Here is a 19,954-nt window from a genome sequence, read left to right on the forward strand (position 1 = left end):
AATATGGAAAAGAGTCAAGACAATTATATAGATACATTTGGAGTGATGACAACTGCACACATTCGTAAAACAAATACATGAAACAAATACGCAAACTTTGTGTTCCTGACTGTTTTAGTTACAGCATCTTGTTATCTTGTTATCGCCTTCTGATTGGACAGTAGTGTCACATGACAGCGAATCAGTGGAAACATTGTATCGAGCAAATTTTATGGAAATTTACTTACTATTCTGGTTACATAGTAAAAAAAACCAAAAAAAAAAAAACCTACTTCTTGTGTAGCCAGTGGTGGTTGTGGCAAAGGAGGATGTGGCTGGTGAAGTCGATGAGGCTGAGCCTACCGATGCCATCCGAGACTTCTTTGCCCATGTCTGCTTCAGCTGCTCTGAACAGTGAGCGGGGCCTCCGACACCCTCATGACCCCTGCAGACCTGCAACCGAGAGAGGGACGGGGTTAGTGCTGCGGCATTAGAGCGAGCGAGGTCGGAGGTTAGGAGCAACGCTGTCACCGAGGTCACGTGGACTGACAGCAGTCAGGACGTCAGCAACTCTGAAATATATTGTGTTCCATGGCCGAAAAAAACAACAACAAAAAAAAACAAAAAACGGTGGAAGTGTGGCGAGTGTGTATTTCTGGGCCTATGCGTGCGTGTGCCCCATAAATAATGGATGAGCACAGCGACTGGGAGTGCGGCGGAGGCAACAGGAGAAGGCACCCCTGCCAACCTCGTAAAAACCAAGCATTAGGAATTCAGAGAGCAGCAGGGGAAGATAGCATTTCTCAGCTCAGAAATCCTCTGCCATTTGGTGCCACATACATTTCAAATCGTCTAATGTACAATCTCTATTTTCCAGCAAATTCCTTTCTAGCTGAACCACGGGGTGAACCCGGCTGGGCAGACATCTGAAAACAACAACAACACAGCTGTGAAATATCGACACAATACCGGAGAAGAAAAATTGAGAATTCCAGCTGTATTACCGAATCGGTGTTTTTCCATGCACACTGCTGCCCTATTCGCTATGTTCCTTTTTTTTTTTTTATTGTGAAAATATGACCTTATCAGCTCACTTTGCAGGTGCAACTGCCAAATGAAGTTGCTAAACATCAGGTTACGCTTGAAGCTAATTACCATTTACATTTCAAATCAATATTCTAGTTATATTTGTTTGATTATTTGGTGTTTAAAATGTCAGAAAAGCAGCCATATTTCTTAAAGTTCAAGGTTATGCGTTTTAAATTTTTTTTGGTCAGTTGGCTGATAACACCATAAAATCACTTTGCAAGAAAAGAACAGTTGCCCATTTATTTCCCATCAAACGGCTAACTGATTAATCGCATCCTCAGACCACATGCTGGACATTCTCCTACAGCTGAACCACTCCGAAGCTTCTCCCACATATCCGTCACATTGCTCTTGGCCTCTCCCAACTCCTCTAATCTGTTGCTAAGTAAGTGGGCGAGATGCCACGCTGACTCTGGTACCCAACGGTGCCAAGGTGTGGCTCTCTCTGTGCCAGCCAAAAAAGAAAATAAAAGGCCGAGTGCAATCTCAGCTCAATTTCTATTCTTCCTTCTCATGACATCTCTGCCTGGAGCCAGACGCACAGACTGAGATGATGGTGTGTTGCTTTTGTTTGAAACTGCACCACGGAGCCACCTACGCTGCCTAGAATATTTCCACACACTGACTTAAACAGGAACTGCTTAGTGTCATTTCCACTGCATTCCACATTGTTCCATTCGGAGAGTCTGAATTTTGTAGTCATGTAGCCAAAATCACCTCTGCACCCAAATCACCTGAATCATCTTTCCTTCTTGTTCTGCGCTGCACTTATCCCCCCCGCCCCGCTTTTATCTCTTTCTAAATGCGCTCTGCACTTTTTACACGCCTGTCCGTGTGTGACGGGAGTATCATCTTGGTGCCGCGGCTCGAGATTTCGCCCCCGAGTTCAAAGCAGAAGTGGTGTTGATTGGAACCATTGCAGATAGTGGCAGCCAAATATCTGGAATTTAAAAAAAAAAAAAAAAAAAAAAAAAAATGGGAGCCTGCTCCTGCAGCTATCTCACACACACACACACACACACACACACACACACACACACACACACACACACACAGTGTAAAAGTTGCTCTGACAGCAGTGCAGATGAGTCTGGCCGTGGGCGCTCCAGGCTTTATGACCAGAGCTGCTGAGTGAACGGTGCAGACGTGGATTAGCCGGCTGGCTTCAGGACTTCACACTCAGCCTCTGTGTGTGTGCAGTAAACACCGTATGCTGGCGCAAACAATGCACAACCAAAAGATGTTTTGACAGACACAGACAGGGGAACATCCCCATTTGATAGGTGCTCAACAGCTTATAATACGCCCTAGCACTGCACAACACACACACGCACAGAGCAGTGGACTTGTCGAGCTCCTCCGCCTGCCTGTGTGTCCTCCAGTATTGTGCTGGAGCTGACAGGGAGTGGTTCATTGGCATTACAGTCACCGCAGAGCACAGGAACCTTAAAGAGGCTGCCCGAGGCATCGTTCAGTGTCACACCACCCCTTCGCACCACCTTAATCGCGACGTTTGACGGCATATCGGCGACCTCGTGCATGCACGCACATGCACATGCACACACACACCAAATATACCCACCTGTGCACAGCACAAATTGAGGAATGCATTACATTAATCATGAGCCTCATATCCACACATGCAAACATTTTCTGTGTTCTTGTAGCAAATTAACTCTTGAGGAACCCACAGCAGGGTCATGAGGGTGGCCATCAACTGAGCCGAGTTAATCACACACCGGGCTCTTGATGGGCTCCTCTCGCCGACAATTATGCTCGATGGCGAGCTAATGAGAAATTTCTCAATCACCGTGAAGCGCATGAGAGCCTGCTGGTGATGGAGAGCAAACGCACTCCAGTCTACTTATTTTATTTATGCCTTTATCCACACACACACACACACACACACACACACACACACACACACACACACACACACACACACACACACACACACACACACAGCTCTCGCAGCCTCTCTGTTTTTTGCAAAGGCTGACCTTTCCTTCCCACACCTCCGCTGTGCTGTGTTCTGCTCTCTGTGGATCAGGGCTCTTGTCTCGCCTATAAACCACCTCAACTGAAGGTGAAGGACCCTCATTCCCTCCCTCTATCTGCTACTCTATCCCCCGGCTCTATTCTCAGTAGAGAACGGGGGAGGAAGAAGGGGCGGAACACAGCAAGCTATCACCTTCAGAAGCTTCAAAGAACATCTACCAGTGATTTCTCAGCATTTCAAAAACAATAATTTATTAATTTTTTTAAACAACATTTTTTTTTTAAAAAAAGAAAAGGAGCAAGTAGCGTCTTCAGGCATTCTGCCGCATTGAAAAATAAGTTAATCACTGCTGAAGAGCTTTTGCAAATATTGCACACACAGAAAAAAAACCCAACGGAGATGTAAAACGGTAACCAGAGCTCTATTCATAGTTATAAAGATACCGCGCCGTCACCTGCTCGCTGTCCAAATAAAAATGACCATCTATGTTTAGCAGATTTCTTCCTACTTTGCAGGGGGATGCCAAAATTTCCCTTTGTTGTGCCAGCTTAAACACACACAAGCGCACATAAAAAACATTTAAAGTATGACATGCATCCTGTCTAATAAAACCAGGCATCAAATAAACAGTTAATTAGGCTACTAATGCTGGCTCACATTCATGGCGCTACAATAAAATTGATTTTGCTGTTTTGCTTAACTGAGTAACTAATCTCCCATTTTCTACCCATTTCTGCTAATTGCAAAGCAAAGAGAAGCACTGACAGGGGAGCTGTATAATTGGACGGCAGAACGATCAGGGTAAAACCGATGAAATTACATCACTTTCATAACACTGCTCGCCTTGATTTTGGGACGACTGAGGCTGTGTCAGTTTAAGGAAGTGCTCGTAATAGCCGAGAGTGAATTAACAGAAATAAATAAATAAACAAACAGGCACAAATGAGACTCTAATTGCGCTGCTCGCTCTGCCTCCAGGTCGCAAAAGGCAGCGCGGCGCAGCAGAGGTGCAGCCAGCCAGCATTAATAAATTAAATCCACAGTGGAACATGGAGGTAATCCATTACCCTATCCCATAGGAGAGCTTCCAGGGAATATCAATCTAAGCAATTAGTACTAGAAACAGTAAACACAGAAAACTAACATGCAAGCCTGGCAGTTTTAATCTATGGAGCCTTATGAGACAAGAAGCACTCAAAAAGTCTGTGAGAGTCATTAAAAGTCAATTTGCAAGACAACACCTGCAGAACAAACACGGGAAAACGAGGGAGACAAGAGGACAACGGTTGGCTAAAAGAAAAAACAGTGCGGAGCGAAGCCTCTTATTGGCTGATCTCTGCTAATTATCCTCGTAATGAAAAGCAGAAGCGGAGCTGAGCAAACCAGCCAGGAGATTTGGAAATGCTCGAGCTTCAGCGAGTAACACGCCGCTGACGGCACAGCGCAGCTCGTGTTGTGCTTAGTTTGACAAGCCAAAGGAAGAAAGACCCCACACTTGCTTACTGACTGGATGCCTTGCAATGACAGAAGAGAGGCAGAAAAAGCTAATGCAGGAGACATTTTTAAAACAGCAGAACAAAAGGCAACATACAATAGAGGAAAATCAACCTTACTCAAAAATTACATGAAGAAAATGTTCAAAAAGCACAGGACCAGAACAAGTAATACTAACTGTACCTAAGTGGTGTCTGCTCACTGTCAAAGTGCTGCAGGACGTACCTGCCTGGCAGCTCTGTTCTCCATCCTTTCTGCTATGCGACCGCTTAGTTTCCATTGTACAGGAGGCACAATTTGCTGGAGAGGAGGCTGGAGTCGCCTCCCAGCTCGCTCCTCGGCAGCTGCCTGCTGCCTCCTGTACGCTCGCTCCACTGAGTGAGGGTGGAAGACAGGGAGCGGAGAGTGTAAAGGGAGAGGACGAGGGGTGTGGGTGTCAGAGAGAGAGAGAGAGAGAGAGAGAGAGAGAGAGAGAGAGAGAGAGAGAGAGAGAGAGAGAGAGAGAGAAAGAAAGAAAGAGGGGGGCAGGGAGGAAGGGAGAGAGCTGTGCGAGCACAAGTCTACCTGCCACAACCCATCAAGCCAGCCAGCCTTGGAGACAGCGCCAAATCAACAGCTGGCCCCTGTGTGATGTCAGAGCCTCAACAACCAGTCACGGCGGCTGAGGCCAGCCGGCGCTACAGAGCGGACTGAACCAAAGTCACCAGCTAAATGGGGCTCTTCATTAGCTGCTTTAGGATAGAGGCGGGGGAAGGAGGATGATGAGGAGGAAAAAGGGCAGCTAGGGACATGGGATAGATGGAAGGAGACCGAGAGGAAGAGGAGAAAAACAGGAGGGCGGGAGATAGAGAAAACACAAAGAAAGGTGCTCAGAGGAAAGAGAAAGGAGAGCGGCGGCAAACAGGGGAGGAGGAGAAGATAAGGGACAGGAGCGACGGTTCTGCAGCCAGCTAGGTGCTCAAAGAGCAGGTGGAGAGACGATGGGGAGGCGCTGGCCGCTGAGAGGCCGAGCTGTTCACTGGGCTACCTTCCCATTCAAGCTGGCACCCTGCTTTTCGTACGGGGAAAAAAAAAAAAAAAAAAAAAAAAAAAAAAAAAAAAAAATCAAGGCTACAGCTAATCCCACTGACTCAGAGATAGACAACACCTGAAATACCTCCTGTTACTGCAACTGAAAGGAAATTTGCCGCAATAAGACATTTTGTTTAAAAAACAACAACAACATAATAAATGCATAATTGGTGCATTAGGGGTTCACTGATTGTCCCGTTCTGGGCATACTGATTTTTTTTTCAGTTCATATATTTTGGTTTTGGATTTATCTTCATCTTCATATAAAAAAAATAACAAAACAAATGATGTTTTTGAAAACCTTTGTCATTTCTATTTTTTTTTTGTTTGTTTGTTTAATGTCACCAGCAGAGAATAGATGATGTACGGTGTAAAAAGAAAAAGGGAAAAGTACTCGACAGCAAAGCAAAAAAAAAAAAAAAAAAAAAAAAAAAAAAAAAAAGTGTATTTCTGTGCCAATACCGATGTATTAACATGACAATACAGCCTATAACCAATATTTTTTATTTTAATTGCTTGTTGTTGGAATGTATTGCACGCTCTGTGTGGGGAAACAAAGATTTTTGTGTAAACTAGGTCTAGTAACTGACCTGTTTAAAGAGCTCTTCGTCTCATCACACAAGTTGTTATCACTTTACCAGTGCAAAATTGATACTGTACAGTGTAACAGGAGAGTTAGATAGCAGAGATGAAGCAATGTGAAACTGAGAGCTGATACGATGTTTAGACAAACAATTTGTCCAATTTTTTGTGTGTTTTTTAAACCTGCCCAAAATAGAGGTGACACATCAGTAGCTGGTATCAGTCAAAAGGATACCGATATTCAGGCAACATTAGAGATGCAACATTTTAAGCAAAAATGTAACTCCATATTCATCAAAGAAGCCTGCCCCCACCAATCACAAACTGCTTTCAAAGGACGGCACATAATTGTGGCACACTTGTGACTTGCTAGCTTTACCTGAGGCGTATACTATGAAGTAAGTTTATAGTACGCCCAGCCAGGTTTCCTTTGTGTTAGCTGGCTTGACAAAACCGAAAACCCCTGTGAGAGATAACTGTTATCAAACAGTGGTTATCAAATTTCTTTTAATAAACCGGGCTCTTTGCTTTAGGGTCTGTGACATAAAAAGGGACGATTCACGCCTCACATGACTATTCTTTGGCACAAAATAATCCCTGCGAGTGCCACCTACTCCAGTTAGGGATGTTATATAACAGTGAAATAGTGATAAAAATCTACAAAACCATAAATCTTTGGATCTACAACATAAGAGTTGTGAAGGTAGAATGCCGGCTGTGCATGATTACAAAATCGCCCTTAAGAGCTTCCATTTTGAGCCTGCCTTTCATAACTTATGAGGGGTTAACAGGAAAAACAATTAGGGCCTCCTCCATCTGCCTTGTTTATTTTATTAAGTAAAGACAGTTCTTCTGTCCTGTGTACATGCAAAGAAGATGGGATGCTGATAGCTGCATGGTGAATATAATCTACTTCATGAGACACTTTCATCACTAAGTGACTGACAGGCTGTCAAAGACACGGGAAGTCACAAACAGGTCCTATGTGCAGCTGAAGTCTAGACTGCCATAATGTGATTGTTTTTGTCCTTTCAGTCACTCAGACTTTTAGGAGCAAACACAGTGGGCGGAAAAGTTCCTGCTGTCACTTAGCAACCAACAGCAGGCTGCGACAAACGATCCGATCCAATCCTGCCTCATAATTGTACCATTCGTTATGCCAGGTCTCTGAAGAATTTATTATTGTGCTTTCTTAATCCCATGAAAAGGTCACCAATTGAACAAACAATTTATGGATCGAGAGGATGAATTATTTAATGGCTCAAGCCAAATATTATAGGAATGAGAGATTTTTTTTGACCTTCCCCTGGAAGGCGATGAATTATTTAGTCATCGGGGCCACATCTTTGGTGAAAGCTATTACACGGCAACCTCAATATCGGATAATGTCATCAGCTCCGAATATGGCCCAAACCTGTGTAATGAATGGTCAACAGAGCAGCGGGCTGCTGTGGCCTGAACAGCCGGCGGGTGAAACTGTTTTGGCAAACAATTATTAGCATTTATTTTAAGCCTCTGAGGGGAACACAGGCAGTCATAAGAGAGAATCTGAGTGGTGATCTTAATATGTGCACTCACCTAGCTGGTAAAACGTCTTAAATCTACCGCTCTAGCACAGCAAAAACCAAACGAAAGATCTCCAAATCAATTGTGGTAATAATTTAGCATAATGCCATGTTAACATGATACAATATGGAGCACGTTGCTGCACAGCACAACATCTCCACTCTGTGAAACAGCAGCCGCAGGGACTGAACCAGCATCCACTCTCCGCCCACCAGGCTCCACTGGTACTGTAATGAAAATGATACTATCATGACGCTCAGCCTCATTGGTGGCAACTTGGAGGCTTTTATGGCCATTTCTGTCTCTTTAAGTCAATGAACCGATAACTGTGTGCATCTGAATTATTATGGTTATAGCTTACTTATTAAGCAACTACCAAACTGGGTTATTGGATGTCTGATTGGGTGGCCTTTTACAAGTTCAAATCAGGATGTACTGTCCTCTTACAAAAATAATAGAGCTTTACTAAACTGCTTTACTTCAGTGCGTTCATTCATTATCATTAGTCATATTCAGACTTCTGAATGAATTTAAATCAAGAGTTACACTACCAAATTACATGAATGAACTTCTATTTGAATAAAAATCCTACCTTTTTAGATCCTCTTTATTAGACTCTATGGTATCTCTAGCTAAACCGCTCAAACATATGTATAATTCATTAATAATAACGAGAGTTGTTTTTCTCTGCTCCCAGCCTATAAACCAAGACACTACAGCCCGAGTCAAAGCACAGAGGAAGGTTGGAAGAATCAATTCAAAACAAACGCATTTACTCTGCTAATTGATTACTCTGATTTAATCAGATTCAGCCAAACAATCAGTTTTGCAACATCGACTTTGTCACACCGAGCTCCATTACAAATCTGGTAATTTAATGTTACCTTTGTATCGGCAAACCTACAAACCCCAGACAGAATGAAACATTTTGCTCTGGTAAAAAATTAATGGGACTAAAATTCGGCCAACGAAATATCCAGCCAAGCAGTTCAACAGTTCAATTAAAGCTTAATTTATTCAACTGGTTAACAGTTAGCGTCAGTCAACTACCCATTGCGGCAGATTACTAGGACAGACACAGTCGAAGCAGGCCTAAAAGTTATTGAATAATACCCCGTAATTTAACAACGGCTGTTTGGTTTTGTGGACGAACGCCGAATTGAAGTGTGTCTGCTTACAGTTCAGATGTGGTTTCTGGTTACGAGGTGTGTGCTTTAGCCGAGGAGCACGGGAGCAAACGGAGCTACATTTGGCGTTGAATCGTCTCGGGGCTAAGCTAACGACTCTTACCTGGCACCGTGACTTGCTAACGCTTGAGAACGGCCAAACACCGGCGACCTGAGCTTTCCCACTCTACCAAAGAGAGGTGCTTACTGGTAACTAGTCCGTGTTGCATGATTACAACTACCCACTTAACATTATTTGTCGCAAACCAGTAAATGCAGGACAGGATACTGCAAATATCTTACGTTGCCTTACCGCTTCGGTTTACAATCGGTGAACAGGCGCTGTTGTCTCCACCGAGGGTGAAGTAGCTAGTGTTTGTGGCAGAGTGAAGAGGCAGCGTCCAGCAGCAGGCTGACTGCGTCAGCTCCTCACGCTCGACACGCAGGGTGTTGGAAATATGTCACGTTTAGTGGTGGTTGTTGTTGTTGTTTTAATTAACTTGTGCCAGGAATCAGACAAGCAGTTTCTCAGACAGTTTCGTCATTTTTCTTCACACATCCCCAAACAAATATGTGTTTTTCACACCGTCAGTCGAGTTGTGATTTAATTAAATAAGTGCTAGGAAGTTACACGGGATAGTCACCGGTATGTTAGTGTAGCGGATGCCGGTGATATAAACCGAGTGTACCTTGAATTTGCCGCGAAACTATCCTGGCCTTTTAGTTCAGTCTGCTGTTTTATTGCTTCGCGTCATTGCGCACTATCACTAGGTAGGAGAAACTTTACATATATAAAAATCAACCGAAAATACTGTTCATGTATTTATTTAATTCTTCTTTTTTTTGCTAACACTTCTGCCATGTGACCAAATTTCTCATTACAGCATAGCAATAAACGGGTGCTTGTGCTAAAAGCATGTGGTTATGTTATGTTATATGTGAACACGGCAAACATAAAAGCTTAATAACAATGTCTAGTTACAGAATAGCTTGGAAGCAGCAGAACAGCGAGGAGTGTAACTAATGTAGCTGGTGCTTTTATTTCTATAGGCAGTTTCACAACTTCCTGTGTCCGCTACTAGCTCTAGCTCAGGGTGCTACAGACACGCTTAAGTTTTTAACGATGTTAGTGCTGTGTGCGAATGCTGCGTTTTGGTGCCGATACGATACCAAGTAAATACTTGGCCAATATTGCTGTTACCTATACTTATACCTTTAACCTATAAAGGCAGCTCATGTAGGGGAGAGCAGTATGTCATGATTTATGAGCTGAATCATCCTCAATTTGCCAAATTCTGAACACATTTTAATAACCACTCCAGGATTATGATTTTCACTTTCCACAATAGTAACAGTTAACACAGTAATGTATTGAAAGTGGGGTTTTTTGGAGACCTAGAATGTTAATCTGTCTCTAAAGCACATTGGGTCAGCTTCTGTTGTTTAAATGTGCTATAGGCTGTAAAAAAAAATACATGTAACACTTAGAACACAAAAAGGTTAACACATTTTTCATTTATTTATTTATAATTTATTATCATTATTATGATTTATTTAAAACAAATTCAGTGGGCTACATACTGGATTGGAGGATAGAAACAAAGTATCGATCCAATTGTGGTAGTATTGATCAAATACTGAAACCAGCATTGGTATTGAAGATATCAGTACTTGGATGGATCGGCATACCTCTACATGGAGTGTTTGGCTGTTACTTTGGCAGGCCTCAGCCCCTAACTTGTCTTTTTGTTTGATAGGTCTTCCAGGCCTGTTTCCAGAGTATTCTTTCTTTCTTTTTTAATATTTGCACAAAAAATCTGAATATTTGGCCCAAAATACCCTCATGGTATGAAATGAAAAGTTTGTTCACTTTTCATTTGCACACTCAGTTGCACAGTGGTCATTCCTTTCATGTGATACCAACCAGTTACATACCAATAGACATGAATGATAGACTTTCCTTCTGCTCTTAAGCACAGGTAGTGCCAACTTTCTGTCCTTAGTAATTCTTCTTAGCCACAGTCGTAGTTTTGTTGGGTCGCTGGTGTGCCTGTCTCGGTGGCTGTGATTACATGTGGCAGCAGACACTTCCTGGACTGACCCGAATGATGAGGCAACACAGAGGAGGTGTTGTTGTGTTGTGACTGGAGGTGGCTGAGACAGGCAACTTTTACTATCACCGTGCTTCATCATCCAGCATTTAATAATGATATTCCTGTCAATGCTACCAAGACTGCAGGGGAAAGTTACTCACCATTACTACAAAATCAGCAGTCAGAGTGCTAAACTAAATCTGTTGTGTAATAGATGCTAATCCATGTACATTTTGGTTTAACAATTATTTTTGTTTTGTTTTTTTTGTCCTCCAGATTCAAATTGGAGCCGACTGAGCAAGTACTGAGAAACTGATGAGGACTTGCTAATGGAAATGGATGATAATGGCCTACAGGCCTCTTGCTGTGATACAAGATGGTCGGAGCAACTGTCAGGCCTTCCTCACAAGCTCCTGCAGCGCCTGATGCCTTTCCAAAGGGAGGGAGTGGAGTTTGCTTTATCTAGGAACGGACGGTGAGTGGTGACACCCCCGGCAACAGTCCAGTCATTTTAAAATGAAATGTGCAGGTCGCTTTACATCTTGCAAATCAATAATAGCTACTAAAGATAGTCGTCAATGAATATAGACCTACAGAGAACAGAGGAGTACCGCTCTGTTTTCGACATTACACTCCGCCTCTGCAAGTATTGATTTGATTTCTGTGAAGATGTTTTCAAGTCAAATGTGTTGTGTAAGCATATAGGAGGAGACTAGCTGCACTTTAAAGGGGACAGTGGTCGACGGTAGTTGTCTGCTTCGGAGGTCAAACATGCTAGTTCTCTTGGATTTTAATGCACTGAATCTACACCGATTAGCTGATTTTCTTTTTCTTTTTTTTCGTTATAACCATAAACTGTATACTATGTCTAGTGCCTGGTCAGTTCATGTGATATTCTTTCAGCTTTCTTCATTATGTAACAATTTCAAAATTCATAAAATGTTCTTTTTAGACAAGACTGACTGTTACAAAGGACAGCACAGTTACTCCTCCTCAGTGCACAAAAATAAACTGTAATGTTTTTATTTAGTGCCCAGCCTGCTAGGCCAAGCCGATTTATTGTGTCTACTTGGAATGCTGCAACACAGATAAGCATCAATTTCATTAATTATCCAGAATATTTTGACATGTAGATGTGCTGGTTTTATCCCTCAGCTACAGGTCTTTGGATGCCTCCACAGCCAGACCTATTTTATCAATTAACTCTGTTGAGCACCAGCAGAGGAAGTGTAAAGCGTATATGCATGAGTTCTATGACTCACACGGCTATTTTCAACTGCATGTTGCGAAAGAAAAATGTTGCTTGTGTGATATTTTTATATGCTTCAAACTAAACAAAGAACAACATGTACTGAGGTGTAGGTAGAGCAGGTCATCTATCTCTCTGTCTCTATCTCATTGGAAGGTTCATGGTTTGAACTCTGGCTGCTACAGTCTGCATGCCACAGTATCGTTGGGCAAGACACTGAACCCCTAATTGCTCCCCGGTGTTGTAATAAAAGCACTTAGGAATGTGTGAATGTGAGTGAATGGGTGCTACCAAACCAGTCCAGTACCAAATAGTTGCAATCCAAGCCTGGTTTCATCAAACTTGGATGAAAGGGTTGGCCACCTGGAAATTAGCATCTACTCCCATTTGATCCATTTTTACCCAAACTGAGATGTCAAAATGTTATTCCTGGGTTTTTTTGTTGTTGTTTGTTTTTTTTCCGCTGCTTGTCATACTTCAAACTTCTGGTCTTTAAGCTGCATCCACACTTGAAGTGATTCACAGTGAGCTGCCGACCTGAGGCTGCTGGATGTAAATATCAGCTAAGGGCAGCTAAGGGCAAAATAACTGCTGATAATGCGAAGGGAGCAATTTCCTGGTAAGCAAGTGAAACAGCTACCAATGAGGAATACTATTGAATGACATATGACCTGGTATTAAGTACTTTAGAGGGTTTAGTACTTTAGAGGGACTTTAGAGGGTTTACTTTGGTAAAAAAGAGACAGCTATGGTCAATCTTGAGATTGCTGGTAATTTACATGATTCTGTGTTGGCTTTCAAAGCATCACACATGATTGAACCTAAACATTTTTACCTTCTTAACAGTGGATTTCCATGAACTTTGGGATTTATTTTGAATGCAAACCAAGTAATGCAAACTGAAGGCACAGGGCCGTCCGGTCGAGCGCTAAAACCAGGACTTGGGGGCGTTTTTTGACAGTGAAGTTGTCTCTTAAGAAACCTGCACATGAAGGTCCCAACATGGTAGCCCGTAGATGCTATGCAGAGCTTTACTGACCCACGTGTTGTGGCTATGTGCTGTCACCTTGGGGCAATGTGAAAAATACATGGAATAAACTGTGATGCGGGCTACTTGTGTTTGTATTGGTTTTGTTGTTGGGTCCTAAAGCTTGTCCCCTTGACCACCTAGAAGACAGAAGTCATACAAAGACCTTCTTTACAGTAGTCTTAAAACATGTAGTCATGGGCAGGGTGTGCAAGGCTGACTTTTACTTTCTGTAGATAAACCACGCTGACCGCTGTTATCGTGGCTCAGTCTGAACTACACAGTGATTGAATCTGTGCTTTTAGTGTGGGGCAAAAGAGCGCCTCAGTAAAGGAGAGAAGTGGGGTGGATTTACAACAACGCACAAAACAAGAAAACACATCATTGCTAAATAAATAAAGAATAATAATTGTTTTTAATCTTAGTTTCATTTTGTTTTATTCATTACTCGAATCCAAACTGGTGACGGAAAATAAAATTTGATTTATTGCTCAGACCTCAGCAGTGGGATTATAAGAACAACAATAACAACAATGTACAGCGTGTGCAGTTATACCTGTGCACTTCCCCAAGGCCAAGGCAGCAGTTAAGAAATGGTGTGTTTTACTGCTTATGAGTTCAACTTATCATTTGTAAAAAGGCACAAACAGAAGTTTTATTTGGCCTCTTTAAAGAGACCTTGTAGAGTTTCTGGGCATGTGTAGGGCTGCGGAGTAATCTTTTTAAGAGTGTGAAATCGGTGGGTCTCCGTTTTTGTCAATATGCGATGTGCTTGCACACACAGGAAGAAAATGTGGTGCTCCTGTGATGGTATGGCTTATGTATATGCAAGATCTGGCTTTAAGGATAGTCAGTGGTCTTGGCATTAAATTTAAATACGCTTCCCCTGAATATCCATAAATCCTGCAAGGTAATGCTAATCAAGTGCATAAACTTGATTATCTTTCCCACAACATTCAGTCTGTGATGCTGTGCTGGAAGATAAGCTCCTAGCACTTCAAAGGTTCTGTTTGTCACTGATGCTTTGATTTTTCACTTCCTGATGATGATGGGGATGATGATGGGGATGTTCATTTGAGCATACAGAGAAGCTCTGCTGTATAACACATCTTCCACTATAGCATCAGTGTGTGATTTAGTCAAATAGGATGGTATCTTTGCACCGATAATTTCCCTAATGGAGTTTTAAAGTAGACGGTTCAGCTCCACTTTAGTGCAGTGAGAATGGAGATTTCTTACCACGCTACAAAATGTGAAAAGTATGTCAAGAAGAATAAATCCAGATGTTCAGAAGACTGTAAGACTGTAGCTATGAAAACGGGTATCCACAAAAAGCTTCTGAGTTGCCCCCAACTGTTTGTATGTGCGGAGCATTAACTGTAGGAACCGACCAGGACTTGCCCGGTTCCTCCTCCCTGACCAGTCGATATACATGTGGGTTCTCGGGAAGGTCAGCGCAGGAGGAGCCAATCTGAGGGGCTCTGCTTTGATGCAGCGCGGCCATATTGATTCAGGAACACTGGGAGGCAGTGCTTTGTTACACGTTGGGTCAGGAGTCAATTGGCTCTCACTGCACCGTGCGGACAGCTACCTCAGTCAATTGGCATCAGTGTGACAGGAAGAGCAGCGCAGGCACCGTTTCTCTCTGGAGACTAGCACAAATGGTATTAGCACAAGAGACTAGCAGGAGGTTTGAAATCAGACAGAAGTTGATATTTTCTTTTGTGATTAAGATAATTTTAATTACTTAACACATATAACAGGCATGTCAGGTTTGGTGTGGTGGTAATAAATATTAAGCAAAAAAACATATTAATATAAAATTGGCAAATCTACTTTTGAGTCTTTGAGTAATCATTTTAAACAATAAAATTGGAACGCTAACTCCATTTAGATTCTGTTTGTGTCTACACTTTTTTCACATGACTGTAATGCATGCAAAGAAAGGAGGCGTTAACACTTTTTTAAATTAATTATTAAGAAATACTGAAAAAAAAACCCTGTATTTGATTGGCTGGCAACCTTGCATAATTATTTGTATCATATTTTCACACTAAACTCAGATGAGAAAATATCAACTGTTGTATATAGAAAATCCTAACTTGAAACACAGATTGGAGCTGATGTAGGATGAACTCTCCATATTAAGACAGAGCTGCAGGTATTTGCCAAAGTCTGATAATATCAATTGATTATTAAAAGCTTAGCTTCCAGCGATAGTTTTTTTTTTTGTTGTTGTTGTTTTTTTAACAGGGTTTTTTAACAGATGTATTCCAAGCCAGTCAGCACACCACACCGTTTTGGATTTTTTAGAGGAATGAAAGTAATAGCCACAGATTTAACAGACACAGCTGTTGAGCTTTATTCACATAAAGTTAACATGATTTTTTTTCTGTTGTTACGTGTATTTAAAGTTAAAAGCAGAAATAATCAACCAGAAAATCTGTCTGAGCCTTGATGTTCAGTTACTTTAGGTAGTAAGCTACGCTACATGGACAAAAGTGTTCGAACACACCACATTTGTATAAAATCATGCATCCAGCCACACAGTCTGCCTTTACATACAGTTTTGAAAGCATGCATTACATGTGTAATGTATAGGTGGCCCAGTACCTTTGTCTATTTACTGTAGTTAGCTGGTTCCTACTGTGTTTTTTAGTTGTTAGTTGTTTTTTTTGGGCTAGCTAATAAAGCTAAGCTAAAGCTTATAAAGCTAATCTAAAACTGTCTTTGTTTGGCTGCTTAGCGTCCATGAATGGACCTTTATTTTACAGATTCTCCATCACTGCATGACACTGGGTCTAACCAAGTGTTTTTCTTTTTTTTTTTTAAAAAGCTAATGAAAATGCTTATTATGCTTTTTTATGATGGCTAGATAGCTGGATGCTTGTTTGTTGTTGTTTTCTTTATTTCTTTTTAAGTGCAGATTATTGCTTTTAGATATTGAGTACATGGAGGAATGCAAATTTCAATGGGCTTGGTCCGTCTTGTTACAGTTCTCATTTATGGACATGCTATATTTGTTACAGTAGACATCAAAAGAGGCTAAGAGGTTGAAAATCTTACCTTGAGAACATAGACAGAGACCACGAGCTAAAATGCAATTGCTATTGGCAGAAACCTTGATCATTCTCTCTGTATTTGAGCCACCCTGCTGTTCTTCATTTCTTCATTCAGTTTCCTTGGAAAGAGACTGAAATGAATACTAATATTCAACTGAATATCACAGTGGAAAAGGCGGAAATAATATTTCTACCTACTAGCATGAATAGACCAGAATGCAATAATGCAGCAGCTGACTTGCTAGATTTTTAGGAAGGGGTATAACAGTTCTGGTAAATGTAGGAAATCACTACCTGAAATGCAACTAGACAAGACAGGCTGACAGACGAAGAATAAATGGCAACCCTTCATTATAAAATACCTCCTGAAATGCACTGAACATCATAGATTGATGTTGGATGTCTAACAGCGTAGGAGGATACGTGGGCGGATTTTTCCTTTAAATCTCATAGTCATTGTCTCTTTTCACATCCAGAGCATCAAGAGTACCGAAGCAAAACATCAAATGTTGTTGCAATTCAAATACTTATGGAGTCGGCTGTATCGGCCTGTGTAGGAGGGTGAGTGAATTTTATGGAGCTAGATGGGGGATAATGTGGGAAAGTTGCGGTACCGTATGACAATAAAAACCCATGAGATGTGGTTGATTGTATTGTTTAGAAAGTTGGGCAGAAGTTTGCCATTTAAGTGCTGACATTTGTATAGACTCGGCTATTTTAAAGAAGCGTACACGTAAAATACTGCTCTGAGTGGGCCTAGCCAGGTAGTGAAAAAAACAACAGCATTAATTTGAGTTAAAGTGCGTCCATTAAGACCTCCTGGTCGCTTCCATTAAGGTGATGAAAGGTGTTGACCGTAGCTTGAAACCAGCCATGTGCTGCAGTCTAACCTGCTCTAATTTGTCCTAAATATTATTGTAAGGAACTGCCTCTGCTTTTATTGAATAAGAAATGCTGTGCTGATGCCAGAGGAGGTCAATGCTGTATTCTTTCTCCCTGTAATGGCCCACATATAGAGTTTTGTTCTCTGAATAAATGTAGGTGTATGAGTTTAAACCATATTTACAGAACCGTAATCACTATCCTAATATAAAGACTGTACACAGAGTGCTTTCATAAAATCATTTGGGCTAATGAGGCTCGATGCTCGATGGATATCATTCATAGAGAGCATTTCTCTGAAACCTTAAACCCCACAACTAAATCAGCAACAGTCAGTGTATTTTATCTTATTTGAATCTACTTATTAAGAGTTTATTTTTTAGAAACTTGACTTAATAACTACACCATTTTTCATCAAACACCTACCTAAACACAACCTCCCATTCAGGCCCTTTCACAGACTCTGATACTTTCATTTGGATATTTTGTTTAGCACATAGAAATAGTGACTATTGAAAGCAGATTTATACAGTAAATCTATGCCACACTACGCTGTAACTGCGAAACCTTTCTGCATCATCCTAGAAATGCAACTTCAGTTAGCTCTGACATCGATGTCGTCTGGTGCCATTGTTTCCTCAGCACACCAGGATAAAAATAAATGCTGGTAATGGTGTCGGCCACTTATGTAGGCAGTGTAGTATTCAAATATCTAATCAGCCAGTCACGTGGTAACATGTTGACATGGTAGAGAATTTGAAGTTGAAATTCAAACCCAGCATCAGAATAGGGAAGAAAGGTAATTTAAGTGTCTTTGAACGTAGAATAATAAGAATAAGAACAACTTTATTTATCCCGAGGGAAATTCTTTTGTCATGTACATGCTCAAAGCAGCAGGAGAGACCGAGGAACAGATGAAATAGATATAAGATATACAATATATACAATAAGAATAGTGTACAGTAATATACAGTAGGATAGTGCAAGACATAGTATCAAATAACTCTAACAAAGTAATATATATAACTATATCCTGGTGAATAAATAACTTAACTATCAGTGCAGGCGGTTCTAGAAAGTGACAAAGTATTGTGCAATAGAATAAAGGGAGTAGCAGCGTATGATGAGGGGATGAAAACAAATATTCAATAAGTACTCTTGGGTAATATTGCACGGTCTGGGAGGGAACAGAATAACATAGAATGGCAGTTTTTCAGATGATGACATAATGTTTTACTAGGATTTTCCCATACAACCATCTTTAGGGTTTCTGCAGAATGGTCTGAGGGAGAGGAAAAACCCAGTGAGCACCAGTTGCCCAGGTGAAAAAGACGTGTTGATGTCAGGGGTCAGTGTAACCCAGCCACAGGGGGATACAAGCCAGTGTACTCCTAGTGTTGGTCCCAAGCCCAGATAAATGGGGAAAGTTGTGTCAGGAAGGGCATTCGGGGTTAGGGCTTTGCCAAATCAAACATACAGGTGATAAAGAATCAGATCTGTACATTGGAACAGTCTGGGCCCAGGTTAAAAATAACTGCCTCCACTGCTACTATTGGCTGAAGAGGGGGAAGGTGTGTTAGGAGGTAGCAAGACAGCAGTAGGATAACTCAGGTTGAGTGATTTGGGGATAAAGTTAGAGATGGTTTTGACATGTGCAGTGAATCCATCCTTTGTTCAATTCAATTCAGTTTTATTTATATAGCGCCAAATCACAACAAAGGTCGCCTCAAGGCGCTTCATAGGTACAGAGAAAACCCCAACAATCATATGACCCCCTATGAGCAAGCACTTTGGCGACAGTGGGAAGGAAAAACTCCCTTTTAACAGGAAGAAACCTCCAGCAGAACCAGGCTCAGGGAGGGGCGGGGCCATCTGCTGCGACCGGTTAGGGTGAGAGAAGGAAAACAGGATGAAAGACATGCTGTGGAAGAGAGACAGAAATTAATAACAGATATGAATCGATGCAGAGAGGTCTATTAACACATAGTGAGTGAGAAAGGTGACTGGAAAGGAAAAACTCAATGCATCATGGGAATCCCCGGCAGCTTACGTCTATTGCAGCATAACAAAGGGAGGATTCAGGGTCACCTGGTCCAGCCCTAACTATATGCTTTAGCAAAAAGGAAAGTTTTAAGCCTAATCTTGAAAGTAGAGATAGTGTCTGTCTCCCGAATCCAAACTGGAAGTTGGTTCCACAGAAGAGGGGCCTGAAAACTGGAGGCTCTGCCTCCCATTCTACTTTTAAATACTCCAGGAACAACAAGTAAGCCTGCAGTGCGAGAGCGAAGTGCTCTAATAGGGTGATATGGTACTACAAGGTCATTAAGATAAGATGGGGCCTGATTATTTAAGACCTTGTAAGTGAGGAGCAGGATTTTGAATTCAATTCTGGATTTAACAGGAAGTCAATGAAGGGAAGCCAAAACAGGATAAATCTGCTCTCTCTTTCTAGTCCCTGTCAGGACTAGGGATGGGTATCATTTAGGTTTTATCCGATACTAGTACCAAACCGGTACTTTTGAAACGGTGCCGGTGCTTAAACGGTGCTCAAACCGGTGCTTAAAGAATGGAGAACACAAAATTGGTCCAAAAACCTCTCATGTTCAGCTGTTTTTTTTGTAAAAAGATAACAATGTAAGCCTTTTTTGCAGCTATAGGGCATATATGGTATCACTCTTGGCTGGAAGCAGTGCTT

General features: G+C 41.7%; 2 protein-coding genes across 15 annotated transcripts in view; one reads left to right on the forward strand and one right to left on the reverse strand.

Annotated features, from left to right (window-relative positions):
* The window catches only part of LOC100708599 (R3H domain-containing protein 1), a 53,135-nt gene extending 43,751 nt beyond the window's left edge, over positions 1 to 9,384 (reverse strand). For 3 of the 8 annotated variants that reach the window (XM_025903392.1, XM_025903395.1, XM_019351637.2), the window contains exons 1-2: positions 4,787 to 4,964; positions 273 to 432 (exon numbers count right to left, since the gene is read on the reverse strand). The gene's annotated coding sequence lies outside the window, so the exon portion shown is untranslated. Of the gene's footprint in view, positions 1 to 272; positions 433 to 4,744; positions 4,966 to 9,259 lie in introns of those variants that run through there. The other 5 variants (XM_025903394.1, XM_025903393.1, XM_019351636.2 and 2 more) reach the window with 4 other exon arrangements.
* Positions 8,840 to 19,954, forward strand: part of zranb3 (zinc finger, RAN-binding domain containing 3) — a 118,357-nt gene continuing 107,242 nt past the window's right edge. For 3 of the 7 annotated variants that reach the window (XM_005449978.4, XM_005449980.4, XM_005449981.4), the window contains exons 1-2: positions 9,535 to 9,717; positions 11,316 to 11,514. In XM_005449978.4, coding sequence (XP_005450035.1) covers positions 11,369 to 11,514 — 146 coding nt within the window. In that variant the 5' untranslated portion in view covers positions 9,535 to 9,717; positions 11,316 to 11,368. Of the gene's footprint in view, positions 9,157 to 9,534; positions 9,718 to 10,024; positions 10,120 to 11,315; positions 11,515 to 16,891; positions 16,939 to 19,954 lie in introns of those variants that run through there. The other 4 variants (XM_003440915.5, XM_019351635.2, XM_005449979.3 and 1 more) reach the window with 4 other exon arrangements.

This window comes from Oreochromis niloticus, linkage group LG23 (genome assembly GCF_001858045.2).
Source record: "Oreochromis niloticus isolate F11D_XX linkage group LG23, O_niloticus_UMD_NMBU, whole genome shotgun sequence".
Classification (NCBI taxonomy): Eukaryota; Metazoa; Chordata; class Actinopteri; order Cichliformes; family Cichlidae; genus Oreochromis; species Oreochromis niloticus.